At 34.1% G+C, this 14,103-nt stretch overlaps 1 protein-coding gene and 1 pseudogene across 1 annotated transcript; both read right to left on the bottom strand.

The window, feature by feature from the left end:
- Positions 1 to 1,245: 1,245 nt before the first annotated feature.
- LOC119598982 lies at positions 1,246 to 2,034 on the bottom strand (annotated as a pseudogene).
- A 4,408-nt stretch (positions 2,035 to 6,442) lies between these two features.
- LOC119598983 (histidine-rich glycoprotein-like) lies at positions 6,443 to 7,456 on the bottom strand. The gene is made up of 2 exons (XM_037948726.1): positions 7,361 to 7,456; positions 6,443 to 7,248 (listed from the first exon to the last, which is right to left on the bottom strand). The coding sequence occupies exons 1-2, from the start codon at positions 7,370 to 7,372 to the stop codon at positions 6,703 to 6,705; spliced, it is 558 nt and encodes a 185-aa protein (XP_037804654.1). The 5' UTR covers positions 7,373 to 7,456; the 3' UTR covers positions 6,443 to 6,702.
- Between the last annotated feature and the right edge of the window lie 6,647 nt (positions 7,457 to 14,103).

Below are 14,103 nucleotides of genomic sequence, written 5' to 3'. Positions count from 1 at the left end.
TAACTTCATTCTATCTAATTGTAGGTTGGCCATAACTAATTGTTTTCTTGTTTCTTTGCCAGCCAGTTTTCATTAGCAATACTGACGACAGGAAAGAAATACAAATGTAGGATCTTGATGCAAGCACCGTACGTTTTTGTATCTGTTAGTTCTTCCTGATGCCATCCCTAACAAAGCGGCAGCCACCAGAAGCACAAACGCTTATATATATGTGCATATGTATATATATTATGCATGCTTGTATGTATATATGCATATATTTGTATATGATATGCTAGGCACGAATAAATTCCATGGGAGTGGGTTGATTCTATTTACAATTACATTATACATTATGTTATAAATCCAACATATATGTATATATGTATATATATACATATATGTGTGTGTGTGCAGTATATTTACATTTACAGGTACACACACACGCACACACACACACACACACACACACACACACACACACACACACACACACAACATATATATATATATATATATATATATTATATATATATATATATATATATATATATATATATATACTTGTGTATCTATGTAGCTCTTAATGCCTTTTGCAACAGGTCCTTCTACTGGACCTTGGGGCACAGTTAGCAAGAACATGTGTTCAAGCAGCAGGCATACCGTGAGACCAGCATGAGACCTGTTACCTGTACAATTCAGTGCTCGCCTCCCCGTGGACGGTCTTACCCAACGAGTTGTTTCTTCCCGAAAACCCCGGTTACAGAAAGCCAGATTGATCAGATCTGTTATGGGGATCTAGAGATGGGCCTGTCGCCGTTAGTCCCACTGATTATTTGACTTATTGCATGTACTCAAGAATTCTGGAGATGTTACAGGATAAAATTGATTTAACAGTACCTTCAAATGTTTGTGGAAAATATAATTTCTGTAAAGAATAATACTTATCCATATATCAAAACGTCATATTATATATATATCAGATCCACAAGTACCTATGTCTGTATGTTTATCTGCAGTTGTTCAGTGTGCCAGTGTGTAATTTGTATGATGTGATTTGTAGTTATGCTTAAAAAGAAAAAGAAAAAAAGCAATATCAAGTACAATTACTTAAATACAATTACCCAGATTGATTAAATTTCTGACTGTCATAGTTCCCTATTTGTGTCATTTGGCTGTCTATATAATTGACTTCGTTTCCATGTTCCATTTTCTTTGTGAAGTTTCTCATTAGGATTTTTTAAATCATAAACAAGATATATTTATATTGATTTCATTCCAATATGAATTTTCAAAATAAACCTCATTTAGATACGTTCAGGGCATATTAACTCCAATCCCTTAGTGGTGGTGAGCGCGGTAACCGTAACCATAGTGAGCTCCGCTATGGGACGGGTGGTGGTGGCCATAAAGGAAATCAGGATCAGCTTCTGGCTCGGCAGATCTCTTGTAGTGGCTGTGAGTATAGGGTGTGTATCGGTAGGAGTGATAGTGCACGGGATGGTACGACCTGTAGCCGTAACTGGCTTCAGCATCAGCAACGGGGTCCGCGGACCTCTTGTAGTGATGGTGGACAGAGGGAATGTAGTGGTGAGATTGGGAGCCGTAGGAATAGGGGCGGTAGTAGTTGGAGGGGCTGTTAGAGGGCTCGGCTTCGGCCTCAGGCTCAGCGGACCTCTTGTAGTGATGGTGGATGTAAGGAGTGTTGTGGTAACCGTAGGGACGGTAGTAGCTGGATAGTGGTAAGAACCATACGAAGGATCGGCTTCGGCCTCAGGCTCAGCGGACCTTTTGTGGTAGGTGTGGTAGGGGCGGTAGTAGGCGTGGCGGTGGACACCGTAGCCATAGCTTGGCTCCGCCTCTCGCTTCTCCACCTCAGAAGCGCAAGCGGCAGCCACCACGAGCACAAACACCTGCAAAAAAATGTCAAATCAAACACGCATATAAGAAGTCAGTCACTTTGCAAAATTAACATTTATCTTGCTCACAGATGAACATGCCGAAAGCCTACATACCAAGTACTTCATCTCTGCAGGATTGTTGAGACGGAACAGGGCGATGTGATTCCGGAATGCGTCTGGCTCCTTATATACCTGCTCCCACGCAAGACCTTGACAGAGCACTAAGTCAGTCCATTCAAAAATAGAAACTAGAAACTGGCTTTGAGTAGAACACGCCCACATCATATGAAGAACCCGCCCCCAGGAATTACCTGGGTGTCTTATTCATTGATCATCATTAATTCCACGAATGTGACTAACAGTTCTTTGAAATTAGGAATTTTTCTTGCACATCTGCAACTGACATAATTGAAAATAAAATATTAAAAACAAAGATCCTATGTATGTCTAACTTTCTACGCACCTAAATATACATATCGACTGATGTACAACAGATTTATATATGTGTGTGTGTGTTCCCCTATCTATTGGTTTAATTATGTTCCTGTAGATGTATATATGCATGTGTGTTTTTGTGTGTATGAATACCTGCATGTTCTTGAATGCATGTACATATTATGTATGGATATATTATATTGTGCATAAATGTGTGTATGTATGTATACAAGTATATATATATAAGCATGCATCTATATATGTATATGTATACGTAAATAATTGTATATATATGCATATAAATGTATGTGTATGTATGTATATATTTATTTGTTTTATTTATGTGCATGTATACGTATGCATGTATGCATGCATCTATATGTGGAATTCCTGTCGAACAAGTGAAGTGAAGTGAAGAACAAGTTCTATTTGCTTGCATGTACATGTGTGTGTGTACATGAATATATGAAGGTAATTATATATATATATATATATATATATATATATATATATATATATGTTTGTATATATATGTATATGTATATATAAAGATTTGTGAAACATATAACACATACACATACCTATACTCACAAAACAAATACACACATATATAATATATATATACATATATATGTATATATATATATATACATATATATGTATATATATATGAATATATATATGAATATATATATATATATATATATATATATATATATATATATATATATATATATATATATATAGGTGAGTGTAATACCTCTCTTTCTTTATATATACATACATATGTGAATGGACGGATGTATATGTATATATAGTATATACTTACATACATATGTATATATATATAGACAGGTGTGTGTGTGTGTTTCAATATACATAGATGCAATATAAGTGAATTTGTGTTCATAAATATAAATGTGTATGTGTGTGTTTATATATATAAAAACACATTTATATTTCCTTCTTGTCTTCATTATTGCTAAAAAATGGCTAGCAAAGAACCAAGATGAAATTAATAACGAATACATATGCAGTATACAGTATACATATGTATGTGTATATATACATATATACAGCATATATGTATATTTGTGTATATATATACTGTATACTGTATATATAATCACTATTAACTTCATTCTATCTAATTGCAGGTTGGCCATAACTATATTTTTCCTGGTTCTTTGCCAACCAGTTGTCTTTAGCAATACTGACGACAGAAAAGAAATACAAATGTAGGATCTTAATAAAAGCACCGTACGTTTTAGTATCTATTAGTTCATCCTGATGCCATCCCTAACAAAACGTGTCTAGGTGAGGAAGCGGCCTTCCACACTGAGATTTCTACTTTAAGCTTTCTCTGGGATAATTTTACAGGTACCGACAAACTAAACTCGACTAGATTCCATTGTTTTGGGTCGATTATCAGATGCACAATTATAAAACTTCTCAAGTCTCAGGTTTACTATTTATCTATTCATCTATCAATCTGTGGATGTTCATTTTATGAGTGTAATATTTGCATGAGGTCATTATTATGCTTACAAAAAGTCATCACAGATGCAAGTACAATAACCTCAGGGAATATAAACACCCAGTGACTTAGAAATGGTGAGTGTGGTAACCGTAACCAAAGTGATCTCTGATATGGCAGGGACGGTATAGGGACCGGTGGTGGTGGCCATGGCCGAAACTAGAACCAAAATTACAGTTATTTACAGTTAATTTTCAACTTCAGGGAAAATAAATTCCCAGTGCCTTATTAGTGGTCTCCTCATTAGTGAGCTCCGTTATGGTAGGGACGGTACACGGATATTATATCACATAATATCTAAATTAGATGTTCGAGCAATATTATGCATTTATTACTCACTTATATATAGCCTGGTGTTCTACTCTAATAGAGTATGGGGTAATGCAGGCATTTCAATATGAAAACTGGTTTAATGTTGCATAAAAGTGTATTATAAGGACAATTACTCCAATGAAAACAAATGAACACACCAAAGAATCTTTCAAAATACTGAAAATTCTTAGATATGAGAAATTAAATAATACTGTTGTGCTCTATCTGATTACAAAGCCTTGTTTAATCACATATATTGCTATATTCCAAGTAAAAATTGATAGGTGCCCTTCAAGACAAAATTCTTTGGAAATATCAACTTCAAATACAAACTTCAATTGCTCATCAATTGCCACTTTCAGTCAAGGAGAGTGAAAGTTTAAACTTCTTTAAATCCTGTTTAGAAAAGATATTTACTCACGAGATACTATTTCCCAATGACTGTGATGTTACTGTGATATTTAAATTGTATATTATAAGATGCCTCACCGAGAGTTTTTCTCTCAAATAGGTTTAGCTTTCTGTGTAAAAATATGTACATATAATCTGTGTATTATTTCAGTTCGTAAACATTATCTTCATTTGTGAAGGTTATTAGAATTCTTAAATAATAAACAAAATATATTTAAACTGACTTTATTCCTATACCAAATTTCAAAATAAACCTCTTTTAGATATATTCAGGGCATATTAGTTCTCAGTGCCTTAGTGGTGATAACCGTAATCATAGTGAGCTTCTCTGTGGGTGGGATGGTACACAGACAGGTGGTGGTGGCCATAAATGAAACTAGGATCAGCTTCTTCCTCGGCAGATCTCTTGTAATGGCTTTGGGTATAGGGGGTGCATTAGGAGGAGTGGTAAATCACGGGGTATATGGCCTGTAGCCGTAACTGGCTTTAGCCTCAGCAACAGCATCAGCGGACCTCTTGTGGTTGTGGTGGGACGATAGTATCCTCGGTAAAAAGGGTTCGGTCTCAGGCTCAGCGGACCTTTTGTGGAAACGGTGGTAGGGGTGGTAGCAGGCGTGGTGGTGGACACCGTGGCCACGACGTGGCTCCGCCTCTCGCTTCTCCACCTCAGAAGCGCAAGCAGCAGCCACCAGGAGCACAAACGCTTATATTATGTATGTACATATCTATATATATTATGCATGCTTGTATATATATATACATATATTTGTATATGACAAGCTAGGCGCGAATGAATTCCATGGGAATGGGTTGATTCTATTTACAATTATGGTTACTTGTTCTTTTTCTCAACTGCATTTACAATTAATGCTACTTACAATTACAGCATTTCTTCTCATGGTAATCCATAAAATATACTAGACAATGATTAATTAGATATATAGTCCACACGCACACACACACACACAGACACGCGTGTACGTGTATAATAAATTACATTATAAATGCAACATATATATGTATATACATATATATAATATATATGTGTGTGTGTGTGTGTGTTTGTGTGTGTGTGTGTGCAGTATGTATACATTTACAGGTACACACACACACGCGCGCGCGCACACACACATATATATTGTATATAGTCATTTATATATTATTACACACACACACACATACACATATATATATATATATATATAAATATATATATATATATATATATATATATATATATATATATATATATATATATATATATATATATATATATATATATACTTGTGTGTCTGTATAGCTCTTAATGCCTTTTGCAACAGGTCCTTGTACCGGACCATGGGGCACAGTTAGTAAGAACATGTGTTTAAAGCAGCAGGCATACCGTGAGACCAGCATAAGACCTGTTACCTGTACAATTCAGTGCTCGCCTCCCCGTGGACGGTCTTGCCCAAAGAACTGTTTCTTCCCGAAAACCCCGGTTAGAGAAAGCCGATAGCTAGGATGGCGTGACTTGGCCCCATTGACCAGATCTGTTATGAGGACCTAGAGATGGACCGAGCACGTGCTGGAGGTGAATGGTGGATGTGGCTATGCGTCCCTGTCGCCGTCAGTCCCACCAATTATTTGACTCATTACATGTACTCAAGAATTCTGGAGATGTTACAGGATAAAATTGATTTAACAGTACCTTAAAATGTTTGTGGAAAATATAATTTCTGTAAAGAATAATACTTATCCATATATCGAAACGTCATATTATATATATACATATATATATATCAGATCCACAAGTACCTATGTCTGTTTATCTGTAAATGTTCAGTGTGTCAGTGTGTAATTTGCATGGTGTGATTTGTAATTATGCTTAAAAAGAAAAGGAAAAAAAACAATATCAAGTAAAATACACTTAAATAGAATTACCTAGTTGTGATTAAATTTCTGACTGTCATAGTTCCCTATTGTGTCATTTGGTTGTTTATATAATTGACTTTCGCTAACATGTTCCATTTTCTTATTAGGATTTTTAAATCATAAACAAAATATATTTATATTGATTTTATTTCAATATGAATTTTCAAAATAAACCTCTCTTAGATACATTCAGGTCATATTAACTCCAATAGATTAGTGGTGGTGAGCGCGGTAACCGTAACCATAGTGAACTCCGCTATGGGACGGGTGGTGGTGGCCATAAAGGAAATCAGGATCAGCTTCTGGCTCGGCAGATCTCTTGTAGTGGCTGTGAGTATAGGGGGTGTATTGGTAGGAGTGATAGTGCACGGGATGGTATGACCTGTAGCCGTAACTGGCTTCAGCCTCAGCAACGGGGTCAGCAGATCTCTTGTGGTGACGGTAGACGGGAGGAATGTAGGGGTGTGGGCGGTAGTAGTTGGACGAGCCGTAAGTGGGCTCTGCTTCGGCCTCAGCTTCGGCGGACCTCTTGTAATGGTGGTGGACATAGGGAGTGTTGTGATAGCCGTAGGAATAGGGACGGTAGTAACCTCGGTATGAAGGCTTGGCTTCGGCCTCAGGCTCAGCCGACCTCTTGTGGTAGGGGTGGTAGTAGGTGCGGTGGTGAAGACCGTAACCATTGCTGTAGCCACGACTTGGCTCCGCCTCTCGCTTCTCCACCTCAGAAGCGCAAGCGGCAGCCACCAACACCACAAACACCTAAGGATACACAATGTTAAATTAAACACTTATTTTAGAAATCACTCAATGTACAAATTAAACATCGTTAATCCTGCTCACAGAACAGTGAACACGCCGAAACTCTACCTACCAAGTACTTCATCTCTGCAGGATTGGTGAGACGGAACAGGGCGATGTGACTCCGGCAATGCGTCTGGCTCCTTATATACCTCTTCCCACACAGGACCTTGACGAAACGCCGACAAGTCAGTACATTACAAAAATAGAAACTGACTTCAAGTAACACACGCCCACATGATATGAAGGACCCGTCTTCAGGTCTTAGTCATTCATCCTCATTAACCTCATACATGCGACTAACACATCTGCGAACTTCCGAAGTCCAACTTTTTACGCGCAAAAATAAACAGATCAATTGATATACACCAGCTTTATATATATATATGAACATATTCATTTATTATTTTATTCATGTGCCTGTGTATATATGCATGTATGCGTTTTTCTTTGCATGTATTCAGGTTCTTGAATAGGCATGTATTTGATATGTAGATAAGTATACAATATGCATGCATGTATGTAAATAGGTATGAATATGTGTATCTATACGTATGTATATATATATGTATATATACATATATATTAATTTATTGGTATATTGATGTACCTACGTATGTATGCATGTATGCATGCATCTAAATGTGTGTATATATACGTGAATATATAATATATGAATATTTACATATGTTATATATATACAGCATGAATTCGTATGTATATTTATTTATATATGTGTATATATAAGAAAAGTTATACATGATATATCACATACATATGCTAACACACATACACACATCTATATGTGTGTCTATATGTGTGCATATTATATATATACATATATACATATATCTACATATATTATGTATGTATGTATATAGAATATATATATATATATATATATATATATATATATATTTATATATATATATATATATATATATATATATATATATATATATATATATATGTTTATCTGTGTATATATATCCATATAAATATATACGGTATAAATGAATGTGTATATAATATAAATAAACAAATAGATATATACATATATGCATATGTATATACATATGCATATACATATACATATATATGAATATATATATATATGTATGTAAGGAAGCATATATATATATATATATATATATATATATATATATATATATATATATATATATATACACGTGTATGTGTGTGTGTGTGTGCTTATTAACTTAATTCTATCTAATTGTAGGTTAGAATATACACAACAAATATACACATATATACATACTTATATACATATGCATATACAAATACATATATATATATATATATATATATATATATATATTGAATATATATATATATGTGTGTGTGTGTGTGTGTGTGTGTGTGTGTATACCGTATACTCTGTATATATGATCGTTATTAACTTTCCATATATATTTTTTTTTCTTTTTTTTTTTTTGCCAGCCAGCAATATTGACGACGGGAAAGAAATACAAATGTAGAGTCTTAATATAAGCACTATATGTTTTTGTATCTGTTAGTTCTTCCTGATATCATCCCTAACAAAACGTGTCTAGGAAGCACTGAGATTTCTACTTTAAGCTTTCTCTGGAATAAATTTACTGGTACCGACAAGCTAAACTCGAGTAAATTCCACTGCTTTGGGTCGCTTACATTAATAATTAGGAATGTGTTTTTTCTCAACTATGATCACAGATGCAGGCTACAATTACAAGAACAGCAGTCGGTGTTTCATGACGTTTCTTCACATGGTCGTCTCCAGAATAAAGCCTAGTTTAATCACATATATTGTTATATTCCAAACAAGAACTGCTAGGTGCCCTTCAAGACAAAACTCTTTGGAAATGCCAACTTCAAATACAAACTTCAATTGCTTATCAATTGCCACTTTCAGTCAAGGAGAGTGAAAGTTTAAACTTCTTTAAATCCTGTTTAGAAAAGATATTTACTGACTAGATACCAATTCCCAATGACTGTGATATTGCTGTGATATTCATATTGTATATTGTAAGTGCCTGACTGAGAGCTTTTCTCTCAAGTAGGTTCAGCTTTCTTGTAAAAATCTGTACATATATTCTGTGTATTATTTGAGTTAAGTAAACATTATCTTCATCTGTGGAGTTTATTAGAATTCTTAAATAATAAACAAAAATATATTTAAACTGACTTTATTCCTATACCAAATTTCAAAATAAACTTCTTTTAGATATATCCAGGGCATATTAGTCTGGCTGAAGGCCTTACTCCTAAAATAAAACCGAACCAGCAAGTCTGGCGTCACAGCTGAAGGCTTAAAAAAGAAATCCCCAAACCTAACACTTAAACACGGCAGCATAAAACCCGGGGCTGGTGAAGTTAAAACAAGAAAACAAGAATCACTCAGACTTCCTACCATGAAAAATTAAAAGTTACAAGTAGAAAGGGAAAGAATACCAACCAAGTTCATTATTAAAACCAAGATGTTAAAATTATTCAATAAAATTTTCTTATGATCACGTCTAGCTTCTAAGCAAAGAATGTCAGGTACGTCAGTACTTAGCTTATTATCTTCTGTGATCGCCTCTCGTTGTTCGCTTGGAATATGGCGACAATGCCGGTTTTTATCACTGGGGATTGAACGTAAAACACTCGCTGACTGTCTTGACCAACTCTTTATTGTTTGAAAAATCTTGTTTACATTGCCTTGGTGACGTCAGAGGCAAGCATTTTTTTTATATTTCCATTAAACAAATATACTTAAAACATATAAAAAAAATGATAAAAGTAAAATGAAAAGCACAGAAATAAAAATTATAGAAAAAGAAAAGCGATGTGCTTAAAGGAAAGAGTGAAGGAAATGTATAAAACGTTTCCCCTTAAACTCAAAATCAGAATGAAGTAAAAACGAGACCTTAAAAGTTTACAGAATGTTTCAAGTACTAAAAAGAATAAAAGCTAATATAAATAAGTTCATTAGAATGTCTCGGTATTAAATTACAAATAATACACTTACAGAAAACCAGATAAAAAGGGGAAAAACAAATAAAACAAAAAAGAATAAAAACGATAAAACCAGACAAAATAAAACAAAACGAGAAAAGTGACAGCCAGCGACCAGTCCTCCTGCATGGGCATCCAGAGCGGGAGAGCGGAGAGGACGAGATGCAGTTTAAAAGGCCCCCTTATATTTTTCTTTTTAGGTTTTTTAAATAAATAAAAAAAATATATCTTTTATTGATTTTAAATTAAATAAAAATGTTCAAAAAAAAAACCTTTTTTAGTTTTACATTCAGGCCATATTAACCCCCTTATGGGGGGTTGGGCGGGTAACCGAAACCCATAGTGAGTTTCCGCTAGGGGAAAGGGGGGGTTTTGGGGGCCAAAAAAAAAACAGGATCAGTTTTGGTCGGCAGATTTTCTTGAAAGGGCGGTGAGAAAAGGGGGTTGTTTGGTAGGAGTGATAGGGGAAAGGGGAGGTCGCCCTGTAGCCGTAACGGGCTTCAAAATCAGAACGGGGTCAGCAGATCTCTTGTAGATGGTGGAAGGGGGGAATGTAGGGGTATTTTTGGGACCCGTAGGAATGGGGGCGGTAGTATTTTGGAGGGCTGAAATAAGGGGCTCGGCTTCGGCCTGGGCTAAAGGGGACCTTTTGGTAAGAGGGGGGGTTGAAAGGGTGTTGGGGGAAACCCGTAGGGACGGTAGTACCGGGATAGGGGTAAAAACCTACAAAGGATGGGCTTGGGCCTCGGGCTCAGGGGCCCCTTTTGGGGGTTTGGGTGTGGAGGGGGGGTTGTGGGCGTGGCGGGGGAAAAAAAGTAGCCATTTTTGGGCTCCGCCCTCGCTTCTCCCCCCTCAAAAGCGCAAGCGGAAAGCCACCACAAGCACAAACACCTGAAAAAAAAACGTCAAACCCAAACCGCTTTTAATCAGTAAATCACTTTGAAAAATTAACATTTTTTTGTACAGATCAAAATCCCAAAAGCCTAAATCCAAATACTTCATCTCTGCAGGATTGTTGAGACGGAACAGGGTGGTAAATTGCGTTGGCCCCTTTATATACCTTCCCACGCAAGCCCTTCAAAAACCCCAAGTAAACCCTTTGCAAAAAAAAAAATGGCTTTGAGTAGAACCCCCCACTGTTATAAAGGGCCCCCTTTGTATTTCCTGGCATTTTCAACCTTTCTACGCTTTTAAAAGGGGCCCATATCGACGATGTACAAACAGATTTTTTAAAATATTATAAATTATATAATTTTTTATATTTTATTTTTATATATATAAAATATATTACATTTACATTATGTGTGGTGTTTTCCCCCTTCTTTTGTTTAATTATTTTCCGTGGGTTGAAATTTCTGTATGTGTGTTTTGGGGTTTTGGTATGAATCCCCTGCTGTTTTTGATTTTTCCCTGTATTTTATTAGTTTTGGATATATTATAATGATAAATGTAGGTATGAAATGTTTTAAAAAGTATATACAGCATCTATAATTTTAAAATGAAATCGTAAAAAAATTTGGTGTATATATTATGCTATATATTCAGTGTGTATTTTGATATATTCATTTGTTTTATTTATGGCAGGCTAAGTAGGGAAATGTGTGAATGCATTATTTTGGGAAATTTCCCTTTTCGAAAAATTTGCAAAAAACCCCCAGCGAATGAAAAAACAAAAAAACATAAAATATGCCAAAAGGCCCTTTTTAAGATGAAAGCACGAATACCCTTTCGGCATTTTTCGGGGGTGTTTTCCTGTTTTTCCCCTTCGTTTTCTTTTGCATGAATAACGTGGGGGATACTGAAATTGAGGGTAAAAAATATAATATAATATATAATTAAATATAATAAAAATAGATTTAGATATAAAATATATATATATATAAAACATTATATATAAATATAAAAATATAATATATAAATTTATATATAAAAATAATATATATGAAAATATATATATAAAAATATATATACTATAAAATTTATATAATATTTTAAAAAATTTTTTGTTAAGGGTGTATATAAAAACATTTTGAAACATATAACACAAACATCCCTATACGACAACATACACCACATAAAATATATTATATATATATATAAATATATTTTAATAAAATTATATATATTTTATATATACGTAAACCTTCTTTTTTAAAATATATACATATGTGGATGGAGGGATGTGTATATAATATAAGTATTTTAATACAATAACCTTATATACGGGTTTGTGTGCTTGTTTCAAATACACAGATGCAGTATAAAGGGAATTTTTGTTTCATAAATATAAAAATTTTATTGGGGAGTTTATTTTATACAAACAAAACTTTAAAATTTTTTTTTCTTTTTTTCCCTTTTTATTGCAAAAAAAAAAGGGGTGGCAAAAGGGGGGCCAAAAAGGGAAAGGGAATAACGAATACATAGCAGTTAAACAGTACATATATTTTATGTGCCTTAATACCAAATATACAGTATATATGGGATAATTTTTTTATATATATATTTTACTGTATGCGGGGTAAAAATAACCCCTATTAACTTCATTCTATCTAATTTTTTCTTGTTTTTTTGCCAAACCAGTTTTCTTTAGCAAAACTGACGACAGAAAAAAATACAAATTAGGGTCTTAAAGCAAACACCCACGTTTTTTTATATGTTAGTTCTTCCTGATGCCATCCCTAACAAAAAAGGGGGGGTTTTAGTGGGAAGGGCCTTCCCCTTTTTTTTTGAATTACTAAAAACAGGATTCTTAAAAACATATTTTTTATTAAAATTTATTTTAACGGGTTTTTAAATTCATTTTCAAATAACAGCCTTTTTGGGGAAAAAACCCCGTGACTTTTTAAAAAGGGGGGCCCAAAAATTTCAATTTTTAGTGTGGCTAGTCCCCCCGCGGGGACGTTTTCTCGCGACCGGGGACATCCTCGCCCCCGGGGCTTTCCCTTTGGGTTTGGGGCCCAATTTTTTAACCCCCCCTGCCCAGCATTTTCCAACCTTTTTTTCCCTAATCATTTGTAGTTTTTATTTTTGATTTTCGGGGTTTTTTTTTTTTTTTGTTTTTTTGTTTTTTGTTTACCCGTTGTGGGGACATTTTCCCTTTTGGGTTTTGTTTAACTTTTAAATTTAACCTTTTCCTTTTTACTTTTTTAAAAGCAGTTTTTTGTTGGCATGCCAGTTTTAATTTTCCATTTTTTTCCTTGTTTTTAAATTTAAATTTTAAATAAATCATATAACTTTTTAACTATTTTTGGATGACCAAATTTTTCCCAAAACTTTTTTTTATCTATTATTTTTTCTCATGTTTATTAAAAATGATTGTTTTTTTATTTTTATCATTTTAACTAAATTTTTTATTATTTTTCAATTTATCAAAAGGTTTTTTTTTTACAATTTTTAAAAACCGTATAAAAGTACGTTCCCCCGTCCCCCTCACCCCCAATGACCGCGAAAAATAAAAAAAGTTCGGGGAGAGGGCCCCCTGCAAACAGGTGTCTTTTTCTCCTTTTTTTTCTGATTGGGAAACCGGCTCGACGCCCCAAAGGGGGCTACAAAAGAAAAAGTTAAGTCCCGAGGTTCTTTGACTTGCATATAGGAAACTGGAGTGATCATTTCTTTTAACAAAAATAGTCATTTAAAAATTTTCGAGTGCTTTTTTTTGTTAGGTTTTTTGCTTCACTTTTTCTTTACTTTTATCGCACCCTTTTTTCTCGAGTTTAAAAAATTTTTTTTTTAAGTTTTCATTTTTTAGTAATTTTTGCTTATTGTATTTTTAATTTATTTTAACCCTAAAATTTTTAAAAAATGGGGTTTTTCTTTTGT

This window comes from Penaeus monodon, chromosome 42, assembly GCF_015228065.2.
Source record: "Penaeus monodon isolate SGIC_2016 chromosome 42, NSTDA_Pmon_1, whole genome shotgun sequence".
Classification (NCBI taxonomy): domain Eukaryota; kingdom Metazoa; phylum Arthropoda; class Malacostraca; order Decapoda; family Penaeidae; genus Penaeus; species Penaeus monodon.
Note: the sequence above shows the minus strand (reverse complement) of the source record. Positions and strands in the feature narration are given on the sequence as shown.